Below are 23,191 nucleotides of genomic sequence, written 5' to 3' on the forward strand. Positions count from 1 at the left end.
GTAATTTGCAAGGGCTAGCTCCTTAAAGTCAGTGAAAGTGTTTCACTGATCACAGTGAGCTTTGAATTAAGCCTTCATTCAGACTTACTGTTGCTGTGAACCTCCCAATGGCAAGACTACCTTAGTGTCTAAGTGTGTCCTCAAAGGAAGTTTGCATGCTCAAAGTAAAAAAAACAGTCTTGCAGTCTGTGGACCACCATACCTTTCAGAATTACTTTTAAAAGAAGCAGTCAAAAGTGTGATTCAGTTCTGATTACTTTCTCATTGTATATTGCTATTTCTTGATCATTTGTGTTTATTTTTTAGTGGATGCATAAGTGTTCTGGGTATATGAAATTATAGTATCACTCATGCTTTTGGTAAGAATACAAAGAAATTTTTGTGTTACATTTTCACCTGAACAGCAGTGATGTCACTGTTCATGCTTTCATTTTAAAAGATAACAGATTAATGCAGTCTTTTTTTATTTTTTGGTATGATACTGATGTTCCTAACTGAACTGCAGTAGTTATAATGGAGGGAGATATGAAGTGCTTTATAGTGAGGGAGAGAATAGTGAATGGAGCTGTGTACATCCATAGACTCTGTGTGTGTTGTACAAGAACCTTGAGAACCTTGGTGCATTTCGTTTGTTCAAAATATCATTGGCTTATTGCCACTAGTAAGTCCATTGGAGACAAACACAGTATGTACATGACAAAAAACTCTTGGATCTTCATAGGCAGAAATTAATTTATGCAGTGGATGGATGGAGCTGTAGTCAACTTGATTGGCATTGCAGGAACAACAGGTGGTTTAGGTTTAATGATGGGTAGCCACTGGATGGAGCATCCTGTCTCCTTTCCTATTTCATCTAGTCCTGATGTTGTTGTAAGTCACTTTCTTTTTAATTCTTTCATATTCTTTAGGCAAGCTGGAATTGAAATCAAAGATTTTGGACAAAGTTGGAGGAGTGGTGTTGCATTTCATTCCGTTATTCATGCTATCCGCCCAGATTTAGTGGACATGGAGAAAGTGAGGGGAAGGTCAAATAGAGAAAACCTGGAAGAAGCCTTCACACTCGCAGAAGCAGAACTAGGAATTCCAAGGCTCCTTGATCCAGAAGGTACCTAATGCATAGTTGAAAAATGTTTGAACTATTTGCATGGATTAAATCAGATGCGCTATTTCATAGTGGTTAGACATTTAAGCAGCATTTTGTGCCGTTCAGCTAAAAATTAATTTACCGTGTTCTGTACTTGTCTAGATGTGGATGTTGACAAGCCAGATGAAAAGTCTGTCATGACCTATGTAGCTCAGTTTTTGAAGTACTATCCCGATCCTCATCATACAGTGACTGATGTGCAGGACAATGATGTAAGTTTCTCTTGCATAACTACACAAATCAGTTTATTATGAGAGGGGCTTTATAAATACATTTTATAGCTCTCTTGTAGTTTATTATGTTTCCTTTTGATGAGCAGTTCAAGTGAAAAGCAAGCACAATAAGAAAATTGGGAAAGATTAGCTGAGAATAACGTAACCAGTGTTGCAAATGTTGTAGATGGAGAAAATAAAATGGTGATCCTGCAGAGATTTTCCTATTTTCAGCAGCAGGACCCAAAAAGAACACAAACCGTTATTATAGATAGTAGCAAACCAACGGATCCTGAAGTATCCTAAGAGGTTTTCAAGCATAACACCAATGACATTGCAATAATTTGTTACCTGAAGCAATGAGTCACTGCTGTTTCTATCACACTGGGTTTCTGGGTAAGAACAAGAATAGTCCAAGAGATTGCTTAGGTACAGTCTTTGGGCTTTTAGGCTTGGGAGGCAGTTGCAATTTTGACACAGGTTTCTTTCTATTGCACAGTGATGTTTGACTACTCACCTTAAGGAATTGTTTTCAGTCATGGTTTTTCCTTGTTTTTTGTTTCGTTTATGCTCTAGTGCATTGGCTTTGCACTAGAATGGCTATACTCAGTGATGCCAAGTGATCATGACTCACTTCCTAATCCTGGTCATTTGCTTTCTTCATGGCAAACACAGGAAACACTGCTGAGACAATCTGCTCAGCCCCAGCAAGAGAGAAAAAGGAAGCACTTTTTATTTGTGTTTCTTTGCATTCCTTACAGAGCTAAAGAAGAGCTTTGAAAGGAGCAAATCTCCTTCCTTACAGCTATGTGTGGCTAAGGCAGCTGTAGCTTTGCTGTCTGATTCCAGTGCCTGAGCACTGGAATTTTTCATTTTCCTGCAACATTGGTCTGAGGACATACGTGTGCCAATGCCACAGCATCCCATTGAGCAATGGGGCTGCTGAAGCAGAAGGAGTGAGCCCTAAAACCTCATGCTGAGTCCCGTTGTCTCCATAGCATGGCACACAATGCAGTTTCTGCTGCCAGCAGCCTCCGCCAGGTCTGCTGCCTGTGCTGGGGTTGGATTTTGAGGAACAACCTCACCACCTTCTCCTAAGCTTTATGCAGACATGATGCAGGAGAATGCAGGACTCAGCCAGTCCACGCTCTGCCTGCCTCTGGCTATACCCACAGAGACAATAGCACACGAGCTGTGAAAGGGAAACTACTGAGTTGCCTCCAGAATTTCCAGTGAATTACCAGGAAGTGAAACAACACAAATCCATCAGTTTGACATGCTTAGCTCAAGACCACTTCCTCTTCCTAGATATCACTAAGATATTCCAGTAGCAATCCAAGTGAATTTTGGTAGAATCGCTGGTCCTCTGCCTGACACACTGCAGAAACTAGTAACTCCCAGACTTTGAGAATAAAGTAAGACTTTGACATTGCACTAAATTTCTAATGTCATCATTCTTCATTTCCTTGAGGAAGAATTATATTCCTTCTCTCACCCCTGATGGAGTGTCTGGCAGTTTGAGACAAACTCCACTTCTCCAGTGGAGTCTCCAGCCAAAAATAGCAATGGGGTCCTCAATTTTTTCTGACACAAATTCTGATAATCCATCTCTGGAGAAATTCTCATCCCTATCAGGCACCTATGTTTACTCTATACCTCGCTCCCTGGTCCAGTCCACCATAACTTCCAATTCCCTCGCCTCTGGTCATGGTACAAAATGATGACCACATGGCATGCGATAGGTTGATGGGAAAGAGATCTGGATGGATCCAGCCAGTAAGCAATGCAGAAAAAATCCAGGACCCCAAGTAGTCACTGGCCCCGAAACAATGAAATACATAGAAAAAACAGCACAATGCTTTCATCTATTTGGGACTGGATAGATATAAGCTCTCAAAAGCTAAACTTTTGGCACACTTTGGTCTTTTATTACTATAAACTTTTGTATTTCTGTCATATATCACAGAGAGAAGCTTATTTTGCGCTCGGCTGCTTTACTTATGACTTTTCAGGGAGAATTTGTCAACAGATAATCAAATTTCTCATACTCAGAACTTGCATTTTAAGATATTTGATCTGTTCTCAAGAAAACCATAATGATAGGTTTGGCAGACTATCATATACAAATTCCAACGAATGTTAGGACCTTAGTTTACACAGTTCTGGAGGGGAGGGTGAAAAACGCCAGGAGTTAATGCAGTTGATCCTGTTGACAGCAGGATACCTAGATGAAACAAGATATCCAGATAATCCTTGGCAAAATAAGTGTGTCATTCATATTACATGATACTTATGGAGACATTCTAGTGCTGAAAATCCAACAATGCAGTTTAAAAACATACAGACATAAGTATTGTATTCCATATTTGAAGGGAAAATTGAAAAGAAATTCTCAATCAAATATTTTGTATTAAAATATCTTGTGGAGTTTTTTTTCACTGAGTGCTTTCACATCTTTTAGCCCAAATTCTTAATTGCATATGGGTTGGTGAAAATTAGGCAAAGGATCATTTAAATCACCAGGTTAAGTAAGGCTATCACAACAACAGATCCAAATTGATAGTGTTGCCAGCAGGTCAAGGGAGGTTGCCAGCTGGTGAGGACACACTTGGAACACTGTGTCCAGCTCTGGGCTCCTCACTACAAGAGACCTGGACATATTGGAGAGAGTCCAACAAAGGGCCACAAGCATGATGAAGGGACTGGAGCATGTCTCCTATGAGGAGAGGCTGAGAGAGCTGGGACTGTTCAGCCTGGAGAAGAGAAAGCTAAGGGGGGGGTCTTACCAATGTGTATAAATACCTGAAGGGAGAGTGCAAAGAGGATGGAGCCAGGTTCTTCTCAGTGGTGCCCAGTGAGCACCAGAGGCAATGGGCACAAACTGAAACACAGGAGGTTCCCTCTGAACATCAGGAAATGCTTTTTCACTGTGAGGGTGACTGAGCACAGGGAGAAGTTTCCCAGAGAGGTATCTCCATCATTGGAGGTATTCAAAAGCTGTCTGGACATGGTCCTGGGCAACTGGCTCTAGATGTCCCTGCTTGAGCAGGGGGTTTGGACCAGATGACGTCCAGAGGTCCCTTTCAACCTCAACCATTCTGTGATTCTGTAATTCTGTGACAGTATTTAAGAGCATAGTTGCTATATTCAAGATTTTTTTTAATGAAACAGCGACAGTAGAGGTTTTGCAATGCAAGAGGAATACTCTTTTCTAAAAGGCATCATACAAGAATGGAGATTTAAATTCCCTTAAAAAAGATAGAAAAATGGATTCTGTTTATAAGAGCAAGAACTATTTTCTTTAGTACTTAAGGAAACATTCATGAACTTATCACTTTGCAAATTTAAGGGAAATCTTTTTTTTATTTTGAATCTTCTTCTAAATAGAAGTAACTGCTTGGAATCACAGTATGGCAACTGACTTTCTTGACCACACAAGCCATTTAAGTGCCTTTTTTTAAGCCCTTTCTGCACCCATGTTATTCTAATATTCACCTTGCTAAATTAATTGACTGGAAAAAATGTAAAGGAGAGAGTACTTCTTTTCTCAGTGCACAGTGAATCAGATACGAGATATTTGTGTGACTATATAATCCATTTAAATTGAAAATTCATTTATTCTTTTTCAAGTGTTGTCCACAGGTTCTGTTCTAGGTATACAAATATATGCAATATCAGACCAAACATGTAAGATTGATTCATTTTAAAATAGCCCTTTTGTGTTTTGTGGAAACCATGTAAGTGAATTGGATGCCCTTGTGATCACCATAGCTAACAGTACAAGGTAGAATAGTATCTATTGCCTCTTTCTTCCCTCTTGCTGACCTGGAGTATCCGTGTCCATCATAAAGCTTTCCTTAGAAATTTTGCGTTATTTGGTTAGTTTAGTTATTTAGGACAGGATTCATCCATCTCTAAGAATCTAAAAGCTAGGTACTTACACTCCACCTGTAATCAGCGAGAGATAGACACTTTTCCAGATGGCATCTTTCTTAATACAGTGTCCTAAACAAACTGTCTTCTGGAAGTTCGTGTTACATAGCATTTCAACAGAGTTAAAACTGCCTCAGATGAGTCCTTCCCTTAGGAAATGATAGATAAAATATTGTTGGCAGTTGATTAAAAAGAAATCCAGACACCCTTTATATTTTTGTGACTGGTATAATCCCCCTATTCTTAGCCTTTCTGTCTTCCCCTTGAAGTCTAGTATAAGGAAATATATATCACAGAATGGTAGAATCCAGGTACTTGGGAGAGAGAACCTTGTAAGACTCTTTCCCTTAAATACTTGGGGTACTCTTAATTTCTTGTTTTCTGAAATTAAGCACTTTTAGGGTGTATTCCATCTGACCTGTATTAAGTGCCTGGTGTAGAATGAGATGAGTTGGGCAGTAGATGCTAGATGCAACTGTTTCGTTCTGTGTCAAAAAGAACTGAAAAAATGACTGTCTATCTCAGTTGCAGATGTCTACATTTAGTTAGAAGGATCCTGCTTCAGAGTGGAGTGTGTCTGGGTGGTTTTTGTTGGAGGGGGAAGGATTTCTAACCCTCTCCCCCTGCCCTTCAGCCAACTCAGCTGCCCCTGTGTTTCCTCAAGATGTGTTGTCCACACAAATTCCTATTCATCTTCCCTCCTGATTCAATGCTCAGTTTATAAGGAATTTACATTGGAAGAAGTGGAGTAATGATTGAAGCTTATCCCTATTTGTGGTCAGAGAGAACAGCTATTTGCATGTGCATTTCCAGAATTAAAAGGGATCTAATATCTCATGCATGAACCAGCTATGCACATATGTGAACTTGTGTAGTCAACACATCTCAAAGAATCAGTTACTCTAAGTAACTATTTTTCCAGGTGAAATAAATCATGTAGTGAGTAGTAATCTGGAAATCAGATCTAATATGAAAAGTACTTCACTAGATATGATACAGACACATGAACTTGACAATATTTTAAGTATACCTTGTATTCTTACACATGTGGCTGTTTTATTGTTCTCTCTGGACTTTCTGCCTGCTTTGCTTTATTTTGTATGCTTTTTTTTCCCCCCCCTTCTTCTTCTTGTTTTCCCATTTGTTTCATATTGCTAGGAACTTCAAGCAATCCCAACTTTTGTCATTTCTTTTATGAAATTTAAGGTAAGGGTAATATGCTCCGGAAGAATTGCTTGAATTGGACCTTTCATGCTTGTTATCTGTTTTTATCCTGCACTTATTTGACTTCAGATTTTGGGTGTTTTTGTGTACATTGGTTTGCTAGCCTTACGTTTATCTTTCCAAAAAAAGCAAATAAATGAACATAGTAAGTGTAAGTCTACCTTCTTACATGAGCTGATCCTAACAACCTAATGCTTACTTTTGCAAATAATTTCACAGAAATATTAAGGAAAGGAAGTCAACTTTCTTATAATAAATCTCAGACTATGCTTTTGGTTTTCTTAAGTATGGATATAAACATGAAAAAATAGATTATAAATCAATGAAAAAATAGATTGTAAATCAATGATAGTTTCTACTCATCTAATGTCATTTTAGATGGATATTTTTGTATGTCTTTAGGTTTATAGAGTAGATACTAGATTGTATACATGATTGTGCAAGTGATATATTTGGACTGTGTGTTGGAAGGAGAGAGCATTCATGTGTAATTGCATGATATGCACTGCTCCTTTTTTTCACATAAATTATGATGTTTTTAAAAACATAGTTTTTTAATCGTCTCAGAGATTTAGATACTTATAATTGTCTCTAGTATTAACTGAGAGAAGTTAGAAATCCAGCATGGAATATTTGAAATGAACATTCAGAGATGAAACTGGAAGACTATAGTGCTCATAGTTTGACCTGATCCAATTAATTACCTTGGTTCCACACTCATTTTTGTGTGGGTTGTTTTTTTTTTTTTAATATATAAGCAATATGTTATTTTCAAGTAAATATGATGAAGGGTTCATTGTATATTATGTATATCTAACTAGTGATATGTGTTGAAGTGAAGATTAATACTGATAGCAGAATTATTCCCATCTTCTCAATCCGTTCAAGCAAGTTTGGACAGCTTTAATGGGACCTTGTAGTACATTCTTAGCCTTATACAGCCCCAGTGCATGCTGCTTAAGCTAATGAAGATTTGAAATGGTAAAAGCTCTGTCAATTTCTTTATCTTGGTATAAATTTAACTATAGAGGAAGCACTCTCCTTCAAAGTATTTCTGATGTAAAGTCTTTTTCTTCTTGTGCTCTGATGAACAAGTAATTCAGAAGATAATCCTGTCACCTCCAACATCTTTATGCCAGCCGAGTTCCCCAATGTAGGAGGAATTTCCTGAGCAGCAACTGCAAAAATAACTGAGCTCTTCCAGTGATTTACTGTCTACTTTTACAGATAGGCATTAATAGCTTATCCCTGAAGATGATGCTTGGCTCAGCATTCACCATGTGTCTGTGATACTTTAGTCAGTGAACGTGTTTCAGTAACATATAGACACACATACATCCAGTAACGCATGAGTACAAGCCAGTTTTCAAAAGGAATAGCATAATTAATTGAATTCATGTATAAACATTTTTAAAGGGACTTGATTTTCTCAGCACATAGGCAATACAATCGTTCAACATCCCTGAAAAACAGGTAACTTAATTTTTTTAGATTTAGAAGTTCATATTTGAAAAATCTATCCTGCCTGTGCCTGAGAATTTGAACAGTTCACCTGGTGTATAATTGCGTATTAGAAAACCCAACAAAGTACTCCTTTTACAGTCCATAATTAAATTTCTCATGAAATACAGATGTGTATTTTTAGATCTTCAAACATCAAAGTATGCTGTATTATGTAATTTTCAAATTAACTCTGGCATATCAGTTAATAAAATAATGTTTTAACTTTGAGTCTGGGCTAAAAACTTTCTTTGTAAATTTAAATTATACCCCCTTATGTTGGAACACATAAACACTTTTCTCTAATTACCTTCTTTGATGTTCTTTGGCAGTTGAGTGCTCCAGTTCTATTCATCTCTGCAAATCAGTGAATATGCATAGAATGGTGTCAGTATAAACTAATATTTTAAAATGCTGTTTGGAAGTAGCATGCAGAAAATAAGTCATAGTGGTTTAGATAAATTGAAATAAATGTGATCAGAGGTCAATGATCCTCATACTGGGGAAAGCACAAATCGTTATAATTATCCTAGATAACTTTTCTTTGATGGTTTATGTTCTGATCTGTATGCTACTTCAGATGTGCAGGCTTTAGAAAATAGTTTACATATCTGTAAGAATATCCTTTTGATATTTTTTTACTAAGAGTAAGAACCACTAGGCACTGATGGAAGTCTTGTTTTAGGAATGATGGCTCACTAAACCTGGGGGGTGTTGGTGACAAGGTGTCTAAGAAAGTGAATCTTTTATGTCGGATACTCAAACTGAGATTTTAAAATGCTTTTTTACCAACCAAGGACCACAGAACCAAGTTTGCAGGTGATAAGTGATGCACTGAACTGGAAACCTGTGAAAATGTACGAATAAATAAATAAAATGCTTATCATGCATTGTTGCACAATGTCTTTAACAGCATTCAGTTAGCCGGTTATTGAAACACCTAAATCTTCTGCAATTAAACAAAGTAAACAAATGATTGTCTAACTAAATAGTAAAAAAAAAAAAAAAAACCACAGAAGACTCAATGCCACCTGTTAACTTTATCTTTTCACTTAATGTCAGAGAAATGGTATGTGATTTAAGAGACGTGTGGCTGTTTCATTGTTCTTTATCTTCAGGTACTATAGAGGTGTTCTTGATTCCGGTGATACTCTATTTCAAAAAGATTTGCTCAGACCCAGTTTTAGCCATTATTAAATTTTTAAGCTATGTTGACAGGAATCTTGCAAAATACCTATTTTGCTCACATTGCTGTATGAACAGTTGCAGCCACACAGATGCTCTTCTTGCAAAGACTTACCTTAAGGAGCTGTTTTTCAGCAATAAGAACATGAGCTATAGAAGAATAAAAGCCAGTGTTCTAGAAAAATGAATTAATAGTGTGAACTAAAAGTAATATACACAACATTGTGACACACTTATTCTCTTCCTGACTTCAAGAATATCTTAAAGTTTCAGTTAGTAGGATTGTTATAGGTCTTTCAATCTATTAAGGTGCATAGTTTAGTATTGCCTTTATGAACCTGATAGCTAAATACTAATAGAGATCTCAAGTCTTGCTAAAGTTATGACTTCTAATGAACAGAGTGCATTTAATACTGAAGTTCTTTTTTTAATGGCTGAATGAGTTAAGAAGTCTCTCTTCTTATATTCTTCTACTCATAGGGGAGTAGTCCTGGCTTTGCTGTTTATCTCAAAGAATCTTGATGTTATTTTTCCACACACAGAGCCAACTATCAGACCAGAAGAGTAGGGATTTTATTCTCCTTCTCTATATTTAAATGATTTGAGAAGTTGGAAGCACTAGGAATTTTGACTTCTTGAGACATTGTGTGCAGTCAAGGAAATCCCAGCATTACAAATAGATGGAGCAGGGAAGTGTCATATGTGTCCTACACTGTTTCTCAGGTACCAACTTTTGGCGAGTGTCAGAAGACAGGAGCATGAGCTATAGTGAACTTTGTTCCAGCACAGCTGCTCTAATATCATGTTAACCTCACTGCAGCTACACAGCTAAGAATTTACCTAGAGAGTTAACAGACATAATACCTGTGATATTTGCACATCTGTTGTGCAAATCCTGTCCAACCAACTACTGCTGTTTTGAGTAGAGGATCAATAAGAGAATTAGTAGAAATACATCAAAGAAGGGTTTCTCTCCTATCAGAGGATCCTGTCCTTTCCTCAGCTGAAATGAAGCATTATCTCTACGCTTTTAAAATTATTAAGAAAAGTTATATTTTACATATTTGAGGCAGCTTTCAAAGAAAGGAACCGTAATTGGCTCCTTTCCCAGGTTAGGATCCTTTCTTAAAAGAAAGTATGTTGTTTCTTAAATACAGCCAGTGGCTATTCTTTTTTATCACATAGTCCAGTTTTTCTTCTCTCATGTAATGTGTGAAACGTAATCACTCCTTCTAGCTGATTAACTCATACGATGTGGTGTTGCATTTGTTCTCTGTAATAGATCTGTTTCTGACAAATTTTACAGTAATATGGCTTCTTTGGTTTCAAAGAGTAGCTTCTGATTAACAGCCAGCACATATAGTTCATTGTTTGGAAATCTGAGACAGACACTTTTATCCTACTTGGTTAGCCTGCTTACACAGTGCACAAAAAAACTTTCTGTTGTCTGCTAACCTTCTCATATAACGCGCCCACAGACCTGAGATTTTCTGTTAGTATTTTTCTATTCACTGCCAGGTCACTGAATTCCGCAGAGAACTTTGCAGCTTTGCAAAGCACCAGTGACATGACAGACTGAGATGTTAAAGCAAAACTGTAAAACAAATATTTTGTTCTTCAAAACCATAAAATGGCATGGAAGGAAAAGAAACTGAATACAATCAGGTTTTCTTTCTTTCTTTTCATTTTCCTTGTTAAAACATTCTCTATCAAAATATTTTGCCAACTTCTGAACTTGGAGCTTGATGTCAAGGATTGCCCTGAAGTCACTCAGAAAATAACTTTTTTTTCAGCAACAGCAGAGCAGATAGTAAAATGGTGGTAAAGGATGATAAAATCCTCTTCTGTCTCAGCTCAATTAACTTTTACTGAAAATTGACTCTGCAAATATGTTGAAGACTAAAATTTGCTGTTGAGGTGTATTTAAAGGACTTCGTTTTAATTTAACATCAGATGAGAACTGCAAGTAATATCTCTGACATGGCAATGTCCCAAATTGTTGTGATTTCACCACTGTAAGACTCATGCCTAGATGCTGAGTTCTCCTCTTACACTCAGGAAGTGCTTTTCAGTTAGACTGTGTGAAGGTAAGTGATGAGAGAATTGGGCCCAGATATTCCATTGGTTTTCACTACAACTAATGACCTTGACTTGCTAGAGAGATGTTAATTTCTGGACTATATCTGACACTTCTACTAATAGGCTGCAATGGTTTTTTTGTGTGTGTGGTTGTACTAAATCATAGAAGGAAGACAGACTGATGCTGAGAGACCTAAAAGTGTGGGCAGAACAATTTGAAAGAGACTTAGCCCGAGCACAGGTGGCAGAAACAAGTTTACAGGAGAAATACCAGGTAAGCAGTAGGAAAATTTTGTATGATAAGACATTATTGTCATCATTATGTGTAACACATACTGCAGTATTTTATGCAATTTGTATATATGCAAGTCAATATATTGTAGTTTAAAGAACTAAGGACACAAACTGTCTTTCCTTGTATTGGTGGAGGAATTATAATGTCAGCTCCGGCTTTGCTACGTAGAACAGTGCACAGATGGTTTGCCTGAGACAGAGCTTTTTCTAGCAGTGTGAAGAAGGACTGTCCTAGTTAGAAGTGAGCATGTGTCTGCACAGTCCTTCCAGTTCCTGCGTAACATAGCTCAGATGGGAGGTATGACTGAAGGCTGCATGAGGTGACAGGTGGAGAGGACAGAGCTTAGAGCTTCATTTTTAACCCCTCTCTCAAAGGTTAATGTCTAAATCGACAATATAAATTTTGGCCTAAATTTTGTCCCTGAAGCTCGGCTGTTCTCTAACAGAGCCACTGTCTGTCCCAAGTAGCATTTAATCCATTTGCTAGTTTATCTGATCAATTATTAATTCCTTTCATATAGGGTTCAGGCATCTGATAACTGAAGGGAAATACAAAAGTCCTAACTATATTTCCCAGAGGATTCTACAGTCTATTAAAACCTTTAATAAAATGCATTTCGGCATCAATATACAAGTTTACCGCTACTCCTCTTTGGGAAGGATTAGGTCTTCTATCAGTACAAAATTATCATAGGTTGTAGTACTCCATAAATGTTGAAGAATTTCATTCTTTGGCTCTGTACCACATTTATTTGATTTTCTCTTTGTGCAGTCATTTAAGCATTTCAGACTACAGTATGAGGTAAAAAGGAAACAGATTGAACTTGTAACCCAGTCATTAAGGAAAGATGGTAAACTATCACTTGATCAAGCTATGGTGAAGCAAGCATGGGACAGAGTTTCTTCCAGGGTAAGTTGAAAATTATTATGCTTTATATTTTTTATTAAATGAAGGATGAGAATTTAAAATCATTTAGACACCTGTTTGCTATTGATTTTATTAGGCATTAGGAACCTAAAAATGAACCAAATTTCTAGCACTGATGAATTATTTTGCATTTGTTTTGAGAACATTTACTGCACTATCGTCTTTAATATTGCTCAAAGACAGAATATGAACTTTAAGAAAAGGACTATACTTTGAGGTTTCCCTTTATTTAAAAGTGTGTTAACAGTGCTTAGCCAAGTTCAAAACATTGTTGATAAAAAGAAAAGCATGCACAATGCCCCTTTGAAATGCAATGTTTTAATGTAAATTGCTAGAGTTATCTGAGAAATTCTAATATAACATTTTTTAATATAACTAAAAAATGTTTCTGTGTAATACTGGATACTTTATCAATAAATGAGGCTTTAATGCTGTTTTGACCTGGTTGCAATAGTAATAAATTAATATTAGTATTTGTGACAGTAGTTTTGTAATAATTGAATGAAAAATCCCAAGTGAGTTATATTGTTTGTCCCAAATAAGAAGTTATTAAATCATTATTACTCAGTGTATATTCATGGATTTTTTTTATGTCATATATTTAACAGAGGATCTGTTTAAAAATATTCCGGAGTTTTGACCTAATTTTCATTATTTTTCACTCTCATAACTGAGATTGCTAATAAGATATGGTATTTTGCCATATAAGATTACTATACTTACTATAAGATTGCTAATGGTATTTTACTGCTATATTCTTGATGCCACAATCTTTTGAGACTCATTTGCACTTTACACACAGAAAATATATTCAAAACAGAGATAAAAAGATTTTATGCAAGAGCATGAAAAAAATGATATTGGGAGGAAGAAGGTCTCACGTCCCTTGCTGTGTCTATTAACTGATGAAATTCCAGATCTTTAGCTTTAGTTGTTCCAGTTTATATGTGGTCAGTTCTGTAACTCAGTTACCATTCTGGAAGGGAAAGACATGAATCAATGAATCCTTATAGAGATTTTGTTGCCTGTGAGAATGCTATAATTTCAGAACTAATGTGAAGTAATATACTTAGGTTTATGTCTCAAACATACTCTGTTATGTGGGGTTTTGGTCTTACAGTATAAAGTCTGATTTTTCTCAAAATACTTGTTTGTATAATTAAGCAAGAAGGAAGTTCAATCCTTTTACTTTTATTTCCTAGCTACTTGATTGGCACATACACCTTGATAAATCTCTTCCTGCACCTTTGGGTACCATAGGTGCTTGGCTATATAGAGCAGAAGCTGCTCTGAGGGAAGAAGTAACTGTTCAGCAAGCTCATGAGGAAACAGCAAATATAATACACCGGAAGCTTGAACAACATAAGGTAGATCTACATGCATTCATTCTGTGCAATATATTTCATTGTTTCCAAAGCTGTAAATGATCCATACTATACAAAGAAAGATTATTATTTCCAGTTTCTGGGGGTGGTCTCATCCTGATGGTAGCTAAAGCTAGGTGTCTTTTAGTGATGACTTGAACTGTGATATCTATGTATCTTACAAGCAATATTCAAAATTGCTTTTGAATGTTCCCGCTTCTTCTATCTGAAATATATCAGGTATTAATATTTTAATTGTTCCCCTGTTCTAGGATTTCTGTTGGGTAAAATTCCATAGGGAGCTCATAAGTTGGGTACATTGTTCAACCAATATGAACTTATTAGGTGAAACAGGAGAGAGAACAAACATACTAAGTGTGCTGATAGTCAGTGCAGGTGATATGCACTGGGGGAAAAAATAGAATGAAGTGCATTTTCACTGTGTTGTCATGACAAATAGCATGAGAAGTCCCCTCTGCTGTGGTAAACAGGAAACTTTTCCTGATTAATTTAAATACCTTTGCCATTATTCTTTGCTGAGTCCAAGTTGTCATTTAAAATGAAAACTGTGAGGTTTGTCTGTGCATTTACATAACATATATGAAAAAAAAATAGACAGAGATTGTTGGTGAGGTGATAAAAGAAATGGAACCAGTAAATATGATAAAGGAAAAAGACAGTATAGAGAAAGGCTGCACTTATGGCAGTAAGGCTGTATTTTATATTGCTTTTTTCCTCTATCACTACTATTTTAAAACTTAATTGTAGTTTTGTTATTTTTTGTGTTTTGGATATGGGTGGGTTTTTTATTAAAAAGTAACAGCCTATGGAAAGCTGATAATTTTCATGGTCATCTTGGAACAGCTGTGACAGACAATGGCAGTTTATCTGGAAGTTGAGTTGGGTCTTCTCATTATTCTCTATTAGAACAGTGGCAGCTTTTCTAACTTAAGTGGTGGCTAATAAAATTTATCCAAAACAATATTAAAATCTGTGAGGAAGATATTGTTTTCTTTCAAGGTCTAGTCTCTTGTAATGTTAAGTTTCATTAGCTTTCTTATTAACACCAAATCTTTCAGGGCTCATAAGATTTGACACTTGCTTAAAAAAAGCAAGTCAAACACTTTTTTGGTCTTATAATGTGAACATTATAGACCTCCTTTGATACATTCATAAGAAACACAAAAGAGTATGTCCTAAACTGTCTTTTCTTTGCATCAAAAATGCTGTGGGGAGGGATTTCTACAAGTAAACTTTGATTTAGGTTAGTCTGTGCCAGGGGAGTTTTCCCATGGGAGTGGGATAGGGAAAGCTTCAAGAGAAGCACGGGTAATTGTATCTGTTCCTGGAGTTTGTTTTGTCGCTCAGATTTGCATTGATGAATCCTAATGTGCTATTGGATAGTACCAGAAATGCATTAGTTGGTTTTTTTCAGTCCTTGTTTCCTAGGAAGTTGTTGGGGTTTGTTTGTTATGGTTTTGTTCAGATAACATCATCACTTTCTCTATATCTTTGTCTCATCTGACAGTGGGTTACTTTAGTGAACTTTATAGCTTATGGCTATTTTGAAGCTAACACAAAATGTGCCAGCTTATTTGGATAAACCTTCATGGAATCAGGCAAGCACTTAAGTTTATTTTAGTTAATATTGCCACCAAGATCCAGAAATTAAGGACAATATCTGTGCTTGTTGCGGGTCATTTTGCGTAGCAGGATTTCACTTCGTGAGAACACTTTATGAAAGTTTCCATGGGCTTCCGGATGATGTTGGATGAAACTACTGGGTTTTATTTTGACTTACCAATGCATGTTAGGGGCATCCCTTTTTATCTGGCAAGGTCTCAAATGCAGCTAGCTGAGATACCTGTTCCAAGTCTTTCCTTTATGTGAGAGTTTGTTAGTTACAGGATACCCTCAGTGGAGTTTTTGCCATAGTAAAATGAGTGCATCACTTGCATCTGAGAAAGTGTAGTTTATTTCTCTTCACAACAAGGTGTTGGTTGAAGTGGAAAATAATGAAAATATATGTGGGTTGACGGGGATGGTGAGACCATTTGGTGAGCTAAGCCAGTGAATTACCGTTAATTTCTGCTGTGCAAACACTGGGCGTTGTCTGGGAAGAAACCCTTCTTTAGCACATAGTAATAAATAGACATCTGTGATCAGTACACAAGCCTGCATTTTGTTCCCCCAGGTGAGAAAGGAGGACCTTTGTATTATTTCCTTTGCTAATAGGCTTCTGAGCACTTTGTGCCAGGAGCTGTCTCTATGCGGTAAAATACCCACTGTTCTGTGTCCTCTCAGCCGCTGGGAACTTGACGTGTTATTGTTACAGTATCTCTTCAAAGACTACTGCCAGTCATTCATTTTAATATGTAATCTCCAGGAAGCCGTTTGAAGCGGTGTTGCCTAGTTACAGTTGAAATGTGCTCTGCTGTAAGGTTTTTGCTGGTACAATTCTTATCACAGGAATACAGGTCGGGTACCACATTCTGCATTCATTCGTGTAATATAGAGAGAACGATCCTGAAATCTTTTAATGCTGAGAGAGTGAAAAGTTCACTAAATATTGAATATGTACTTACATAAGGAGCTATGGATCTTCTGCCTATATATAGAAATATAGATTAGTTGCTGAAAATGTGAATGTATACTTAAAAAAGGTTAGTATCTGTTATAAAGATGTAAAGAGTAAATTTAGCAAGATTATGTTGTTGTGATGTTAGAGTATTCGCAGACTGCATTTCGGAGATTATTTAATACAGTTAAGAGTTCTTGTTTTGTTAAACCTTTGCAGTGTATCCTGTTTTAAAATCTTCCATAATGGTTAGACACAGCTTTAGCAGAGCATCTTATAAGGGGATTCCCTATGTAAATGTTCAAGTTGATGTAAATGCTTTTGTGGTGTGCATAACCTTGCATGCAAATGTGAGAGCATGATCAAATAGTTAACTACATTGAGTCATCAGTGCAGGCTTAAAATTGTGCTTATTAGTTAGATAGCCTACTGTGAGCCTTCCCTTTCTCTCTCTCTCCGTCTCCCTGCCCCCCTACCCCCCTCTCTCAATCTCTCTCTCTCTTAAAATCAAATCAGGATCTGCTGAAAAACATAGATGGTCACAAAAAGGCATTCCAGGAGATCCACGGGGCCAGGTCTGTTAACGGAGTGCCTGTTCCACCTGACCAATTAGAGGATATGGCAGAGAGGTAAGGCTTTCAATCTGAAATAAAAACCCTCTGTGAATGGAACCTGTTTGCTTTTTAATCTGTTCATGTAGAAATCACTGTCTAATTATGTTTCTCAGTGGCAAGCATGAAAAAATTGGAAGGAAAAACCTGCTAGAATATGCATAAAAATATACCAAAAAGCCTGATGCATTAAAGATTGATGAGAATCAAAATAAGCTATGGGTTTTGGAAGGGAATACTTTTTTATATTGATCCTGTTATTACTTGTCCCTGGAAGAAATATTATGTAACAACAGCCAGGATGCATGTGAAAAAAGAAAAGAAAAATTACTTTACAAAACTTAGTAACAGATGTAAACTGATGATTTCTATGAATAAACAGAAATGTAATTGATTTGCTATTCAAGAGCAGTCATCAGAATGATCATCAAGCATAATTAAATGTTTGTAGACTCTGAATTAGGTGAAAGATTAGAAAAATATCTGGACTGTAACTAAAGCTTTCAGTTTCTCCTGAAAAAATGAATATTGCTGTATTTTACTACAGTGTGATTCATTTTATAGGTTTAATTTTGTTGTCTCTTCATCTGAGCTCCATCTGTTGAAGATGGAGTTTCTGGAACTGAAGTACCGTCTGCTGTCACTCTTAGTCCTTGCAGAATCAAAGTTAAAATCATGGATTATCAAATATGGAAGGCGAGAGTCGGTGGAACTACTCCTTCAAAATTATATTGTAAGTTAGGGTTGTATTCTTCTTTTTATAATTATTTTTGAAATATTCATATTTAAGATTGCTGGAAATGGATAAAAGAACAGAAACAGAAATGACACTTGCCAGTCATCAACTTTATGACTGCATTCTTATGGAATATCTTTTCAGAGGTGAATATGTCTTCCCCATGGAGGAACTTTAGTCAAAATTATTCTCTTTGCACTGTCTCTTCAAAAACAGAAGTAATGTTCCAGCTGCTAACTGTCCGACCATCAACTTACCAAGCATATCTGGACGTTCCAAATCCTAGATTTTTACATACCTTAGATACCAATTCCAAAGAACTTAGTTTCATCTTCTTTAACAATTGCATAGATGCACTTTTTAGTGACTATACACAGATTAAGTGTAGAGATAGAAGAGGTTTTTGGCATGCAGTCCCCCACAGTCCTCCAAATGAAGAAAAAAAAAAATGCTGCCTCTGTGTACTTATTCAATATACTATACTGATAGGGGAGTCATTTTATTCTTTTAAAGAATGGTTTTTCTTCTCCTGCTCAGCATTAATATATTAAACCCATTCCTTCATTTCTGTTTTGGAAAGAGATTGCTCCAGCTCTGCATCCTCCACATATCATGTTAAGAAACAGAGGCTATTGACTTACAAATGCTCATTGATATGTTCCCTTTCAGTTTTATGCTGCTGTATCTTGTTAAATCCACATTTGCAGTGCCAAGTGGCTCGTAGAACGGTACCACTGCTGCACTTCTACATTAGGGCGTGAAGGATTCTTTCAAAAGCAGGGCTGGGCTAAATAATTTATTCCGCTTCTATCTAATCCATATGAGGAAAATTGCACAGGAAAATTCAGGAATTCATACAGTTATAGAACCATTCAGAGCCAGGATACTGTGTAGAGAAAGTTATTGATGCCCCCACAGCCTGACAGTTTTTATTGCCTTGGAAGAAAACTTCAAACTCAGTAAAGTTCCTCTATAAAGTGAGAATTGAAGACCTGTTCACACTTTTCCCTTTCTATGTTTAAACTCTAGCAGTTAGGGACACATAAAAATTCAGGAGTTAAGCCCTGTTTTAGATAAATTTTGCAAAATTCAGATGGTTATTTAAAATAACATAGTTTGTTAGATTGATGTGCAATAGCTTGGATTTATAGTCCATTTGTATACTCTGTAAGACTGTCGCAAAAACTACTAAAAGGTGACAAGGGAGATAATGAGGAAGTGGATAGCTTGACTTTTGGATTATTATTTTGTATCACTTTCTTATTTTTTGCTTTAAAATGAACATTAAGTGGTGAATTTGTATGTTATTTTGCGATTGCCTCAATTATTCTTGCGCTTCAGACCACTAATGCTGAGATGGTCGTTAGGGGAAAGAAAATGCTTCCTTGCATCATTTCTGAAAGTGCATCACATCAAAATGAGGAAATTGGGACAAGAAGATAAATAGAGCTCAGTTTCATTCCTGATGGCCTTGACTTCTGGCTCCTTCCAGGTGTCCAGTGATAGAAAGAGACTTTATTTGCCTACCTGGGAGCAATTTTCTAGGACCAAGAGCCAAGTGTTACTCTTCCAGTAAATTAGGAGTCTTACGTAGGAAAACTGTAGTCAGTACCTTATAGTCAGTGACTATATTAGTAGGAGATAAAAAAGATAAAAATGTAAGGTTTTTTGTCTGCCAAAGCAGACTGAGCAATGTCAGCATTCTAGAAACATGCATAGTTAGGATCTGGATAGAACATATGCCTGGAAAATATTTATGTGCTGTAGCTGAAAAATAGAAGTGGTGGTTGTTAGTTTATCCCATCTTCTTTTCACTTGTCTGTCATGTACTAGAAGTAAAGGTCAGCATAAATTGTTGTTGTGGTTTAACCTGGCAGGCAGCCAAATACCAGGCAGCCGCTCGCTCACTCCTTAGTCAAGCTGGTGTCCCCCGGCTCCCTGGGGCTCACCGCATTGATGCCGGCCTTAGCGCGGACACCCACTCGGCTGCGCACTGCAGCCCTGGCGCCCAACGTGGGGCACAAACCCACGGCCCTGGGATTAACCATGGGATTAACCTGAAGAATATACTGTACCAAAGTCTCAGCTGTAATGGAAATACTGGTTACAGTTATCCATGGATTTTAACCCACGGAACTGTGTTTTGGCATTGCTGTATTAGCACTTTCTTAGCACCATATGCTATAGGGATTTGGGAAGAGCTACCTATTTTTTTTAAGGGATCTTGTCAGATGGGAGACAATATTAATCAGTAAAATGCCTATATTTAATTTTTGAAAATATTTCCAATTGCTCTTGAGATCAGTATTATATAAGTAGTTTGATACAGCCTTTTACTTTCTCATATGAAGTCTTGCAGTTTTTGGTTCAGGGTAAAATGTCTGTGTGTATGTGTTTGGCAAAAGTGAAGTCAGGAGTTTGTCACATAATTCATGGTAAAGCATGTAGTTCTTTACACATGCCAGATATTTTTTTTAACGGTAGAGCAGAGAAAAATTCTGATTGTCCTTGACTTCTAGTTTCCTTGGTTATAAACAGATTTCTAAATTAATTACTAGATAACTGTGGTGATTCGACATAACAACTGTAAAAGGTTTTAAAATAGAAGATTTTTTAGATATATACTGGCAGGCAGATTAATTTTTAAAACTGTTTTTCATGTTTATTTAATGTGGGTTGATGAATACACAAAATCTAAGTCTCCTCTTCAAAGTACATTGAACTTTGACCTCATTTGAAACCTGGTTTTACCAAAATCACACTAGTACACATAGAATTTTGTCTATTCTGACATTCCGAAGCTTATGTAGACATATGTGAGATGTACTTGCCTTAATTTTGTAGGTCTATAACTATCTGTGACCTATATGGATGAAATTTTCTCTTTTACTAAAATGATTCCACTTAGATTTCAGTGTAAAATAGTTTCCATTAAATAAATTTTAAGTTAATTGCTCAGTTTCTGCACATTCAAAGTATCATATGCTAGTGAGTTACAGCAAGTCTGCAACTAGCAGACTAAGAACATATTAAATAATCTTTTCATATGCAAAGTAAATAAACTGTATTTGTACCATTAATTTGAAAAGGTGAAATGTACATATTATTTTATAATGATAATAATCTAAATATTATTTTATAATTATGAAAAAAATGAATGGGGGAACAATGACGTTAAAAGTTGTCATCACTGTCCTGATGTAATTTCATGGAAATTATCTTTATTCTTAATATCTATCTTTATTTTGTCTGTTGTAATTTTTTTTCTTTTCAGTCTGTTATTGAAAATAGTAAGTTCTTTGAGCAGTATGAAGTTACTTACCAGATCTTGAAAAGAGCAGCTGAAATGTATGCCAAAGCAAACGGCTCAGGTAAATGCCTGTGTTTCTTTCATCATGGGGACCAAATTTTATTCTCTTTAAACATAAGTATCCTCTAAAAAGATCTCCTAATATTTGTTTCTTCCATGCAGCAGAGCTGTACAGCAGCTGCACTTCACCAGAGAGGCTACAGCCTCTGATAGCAATTTCACATATTCTCTAGCATGAAGCCAGCTGGTACAGAGCAGCCTGCCCTAAGAAATCTGGAGATTTCTTAATCTCCAGAAGAGGGTAGTCATGTTCAGATTTCCTAATGTGAGAAGTCCATGGTCCATGCTCATTTCTGGGTTGTTTCAGTGTTGTCGGTTTGGGCCAAAAGTGTGCCAGAGACCAAATTAGGAGTATGGAAGATCATGGTGCCTGGAAGTGCTCCCTGGCCTGGCTTCATTTACTAGAAAAAGACAAATAGAGAGTTAGTCCCAGTACCATTGTAGTAGCAAAAGTATCCCCTGATTTCTTGAAGATTCTTCAGTAACTGTGAAAACCTATAAGAGGAACCCAAATGATAGTTGAAGTATGGATATACATGAGAAAAATGTGTAGCTGATTCAACAGCTGCCTCCTCTAATTCCTCAACGCTGCTGAGTTCAGTGAGAATGCATGAGGGCAATATTTGACCTAGATAGTTACAGACACGAGATCACTTTAACCTCTGCTGAGGAGATAACACAATAATATCAGCGGAGGATTGCTGCAGCTGCTAAAGTGACTAGCAAATATGGAGAGAAAATGGATATCTTTTTTTGTTGTGAAATTTATGTTGATGATGGTGACACTCAAATTTTACAAAAGTAAACATTTTTTACACAGTATTCTTACAAGGAATAAAATTAATAGATTTATTCAATGCTATTTAAAAAATCCAGTAGCTAATTCTTTCCTATAGGGCAGCTACTCACTTACATGAATTCAGAAACAGCAGTGCAAATTAGAGGAAACCTTAAATTATCTATATTCTTCTTGGTTTATGAAGTCTCAGGATTTGCTTGAGTCCTTTTTCTTCCCTCCATTTTTTTCCTTCTGGAATGAGGGCACACTTGTTCCTTTATTGCTGTGAGAAAAATACTAAAAATTAAATGGCAAAAATTAGCAGCAGTTTGGTTTTAAAGTCGGTGGAAGGAAGATCAGAATTTCATTCAGTATTCTGCATTTTCAATGCAGACATAACATGTTTGTACATTACACGTCTATTATTTTCTGCTTTTTTAAGGAAACTTCCTGTCTTGATTTCCTTTATCACAGATTAGAAATGAACACCACACTGAATATGCAGTATGACTGTTTTAATATAGCACTCATTTTATGTACTTTCCTTAATCTTTAATTCACAGGTTTAATTTCTCAGTCGTAATTTTACAATAAATTGGGCTGTGAACTGAGCATATATATATAAAAGCCCACTGAAATAGAAGTTGCAGTAAAATGTAATTCCGTGATGAGAATGGATAAGCATAACATAAAATTAAGCTTTACAGAAATAATAATGAACCAAAATAATCAATGTCTTTCCTGTATCTCAGTGGAAGAAGTTGAGAATGTGATGAAATTCATGAATGAAACAACAGCACAGTGGAGGAACCTCTCGGTAGAGGTGAGAAGTGTGAGAAGCATGTTGGAAGAAGTAATTGCTAATTGGGACAGATATAGCAGCACTGTAGCGGGTCTACAAGCTTGGCTGGAAGATGCTGAAAAAATGTTGAATCAGCCTGAACATTCTAAAAAGGTATGCACTAATAACATATGTATCTGGCTATTTTGTAAATTACGAAACATGGGATATGTTTTTGCGTTTGCTTAGGTTGTTTTACAAAATGTCATACAAGAGGGAGAGATTTTTTCAGTTTCTGGCATGCTGTCCACATTCATCATAGGTGTTTCAATGTTTGCACGTATAGTGTGTACAGAGATATACATATATATACACAATGAAGGAGCATGGTTAGAGGCATCTTTGACATGAATATAGGACAGCAGTATTGCTCAGAGATAGGAACGTTACATGATTCACTCAAAGGCAAATACA

General features: G+C 36.5%; 1 protein-coding gene across 1 annotated transcript in view; it reads left to right on the forward strand.

The window, feature by feature from the left end:
* SYNE1 (spectrin repeat containing nuclear envelope protein 1) overlaps positions 1-23,191 on the forward strand; it is a 314,802-nt gene that overhangs the window by 73,638 nt on the left and 217,973 nt on the right. The window contains exons 9-17 of the mRNA XM_075146137.1: positions 909-1,105; positions 1,247-1,356; positions 11,444-11,551; positions 12,344-12,481; positions 13,702-13,866; positions 16,958-17,070; positions 17,617-17,785; positions 21,063-21,159; positions 22,689-22,891. Coding sequence (XP_075002238.1) covers positions 909-1,105; positions 1,247-1,356; positions 11,444-11,551; positions 12,344-12,481; positions 13,702-13,866; positions 16,958-17,070; positions 17,617-17,785; positions 21,063-21,159; positions 22,689-22,891 — 1,300 coding nt within the window. The remainder of the gene's footprint in view (positions 1-908; positions 1,106-1,246; positions 1,357-11,443; positions 11,552-12,343; positions 12,482-13,701; positions 13,867-16,957; positions 17,071-17,616; positions 17,786-21,062; positions 21,160-22,688; positions 22,892-23,191) is intronic.

Source organism: Calonectris borealis, chromosome 3 (assembly GCF_964195595.1).
Source record: "Calonectris borealis chromosome 3, bCalBor7.hap1.2, whole genome shotgun sequence".
Taxonomy (NCBI): Eukaryota; Metazoa; Chordata; class Aves; order Procellariiformes; family Procellariidae; genus Calonectris; species Calonectris borealis.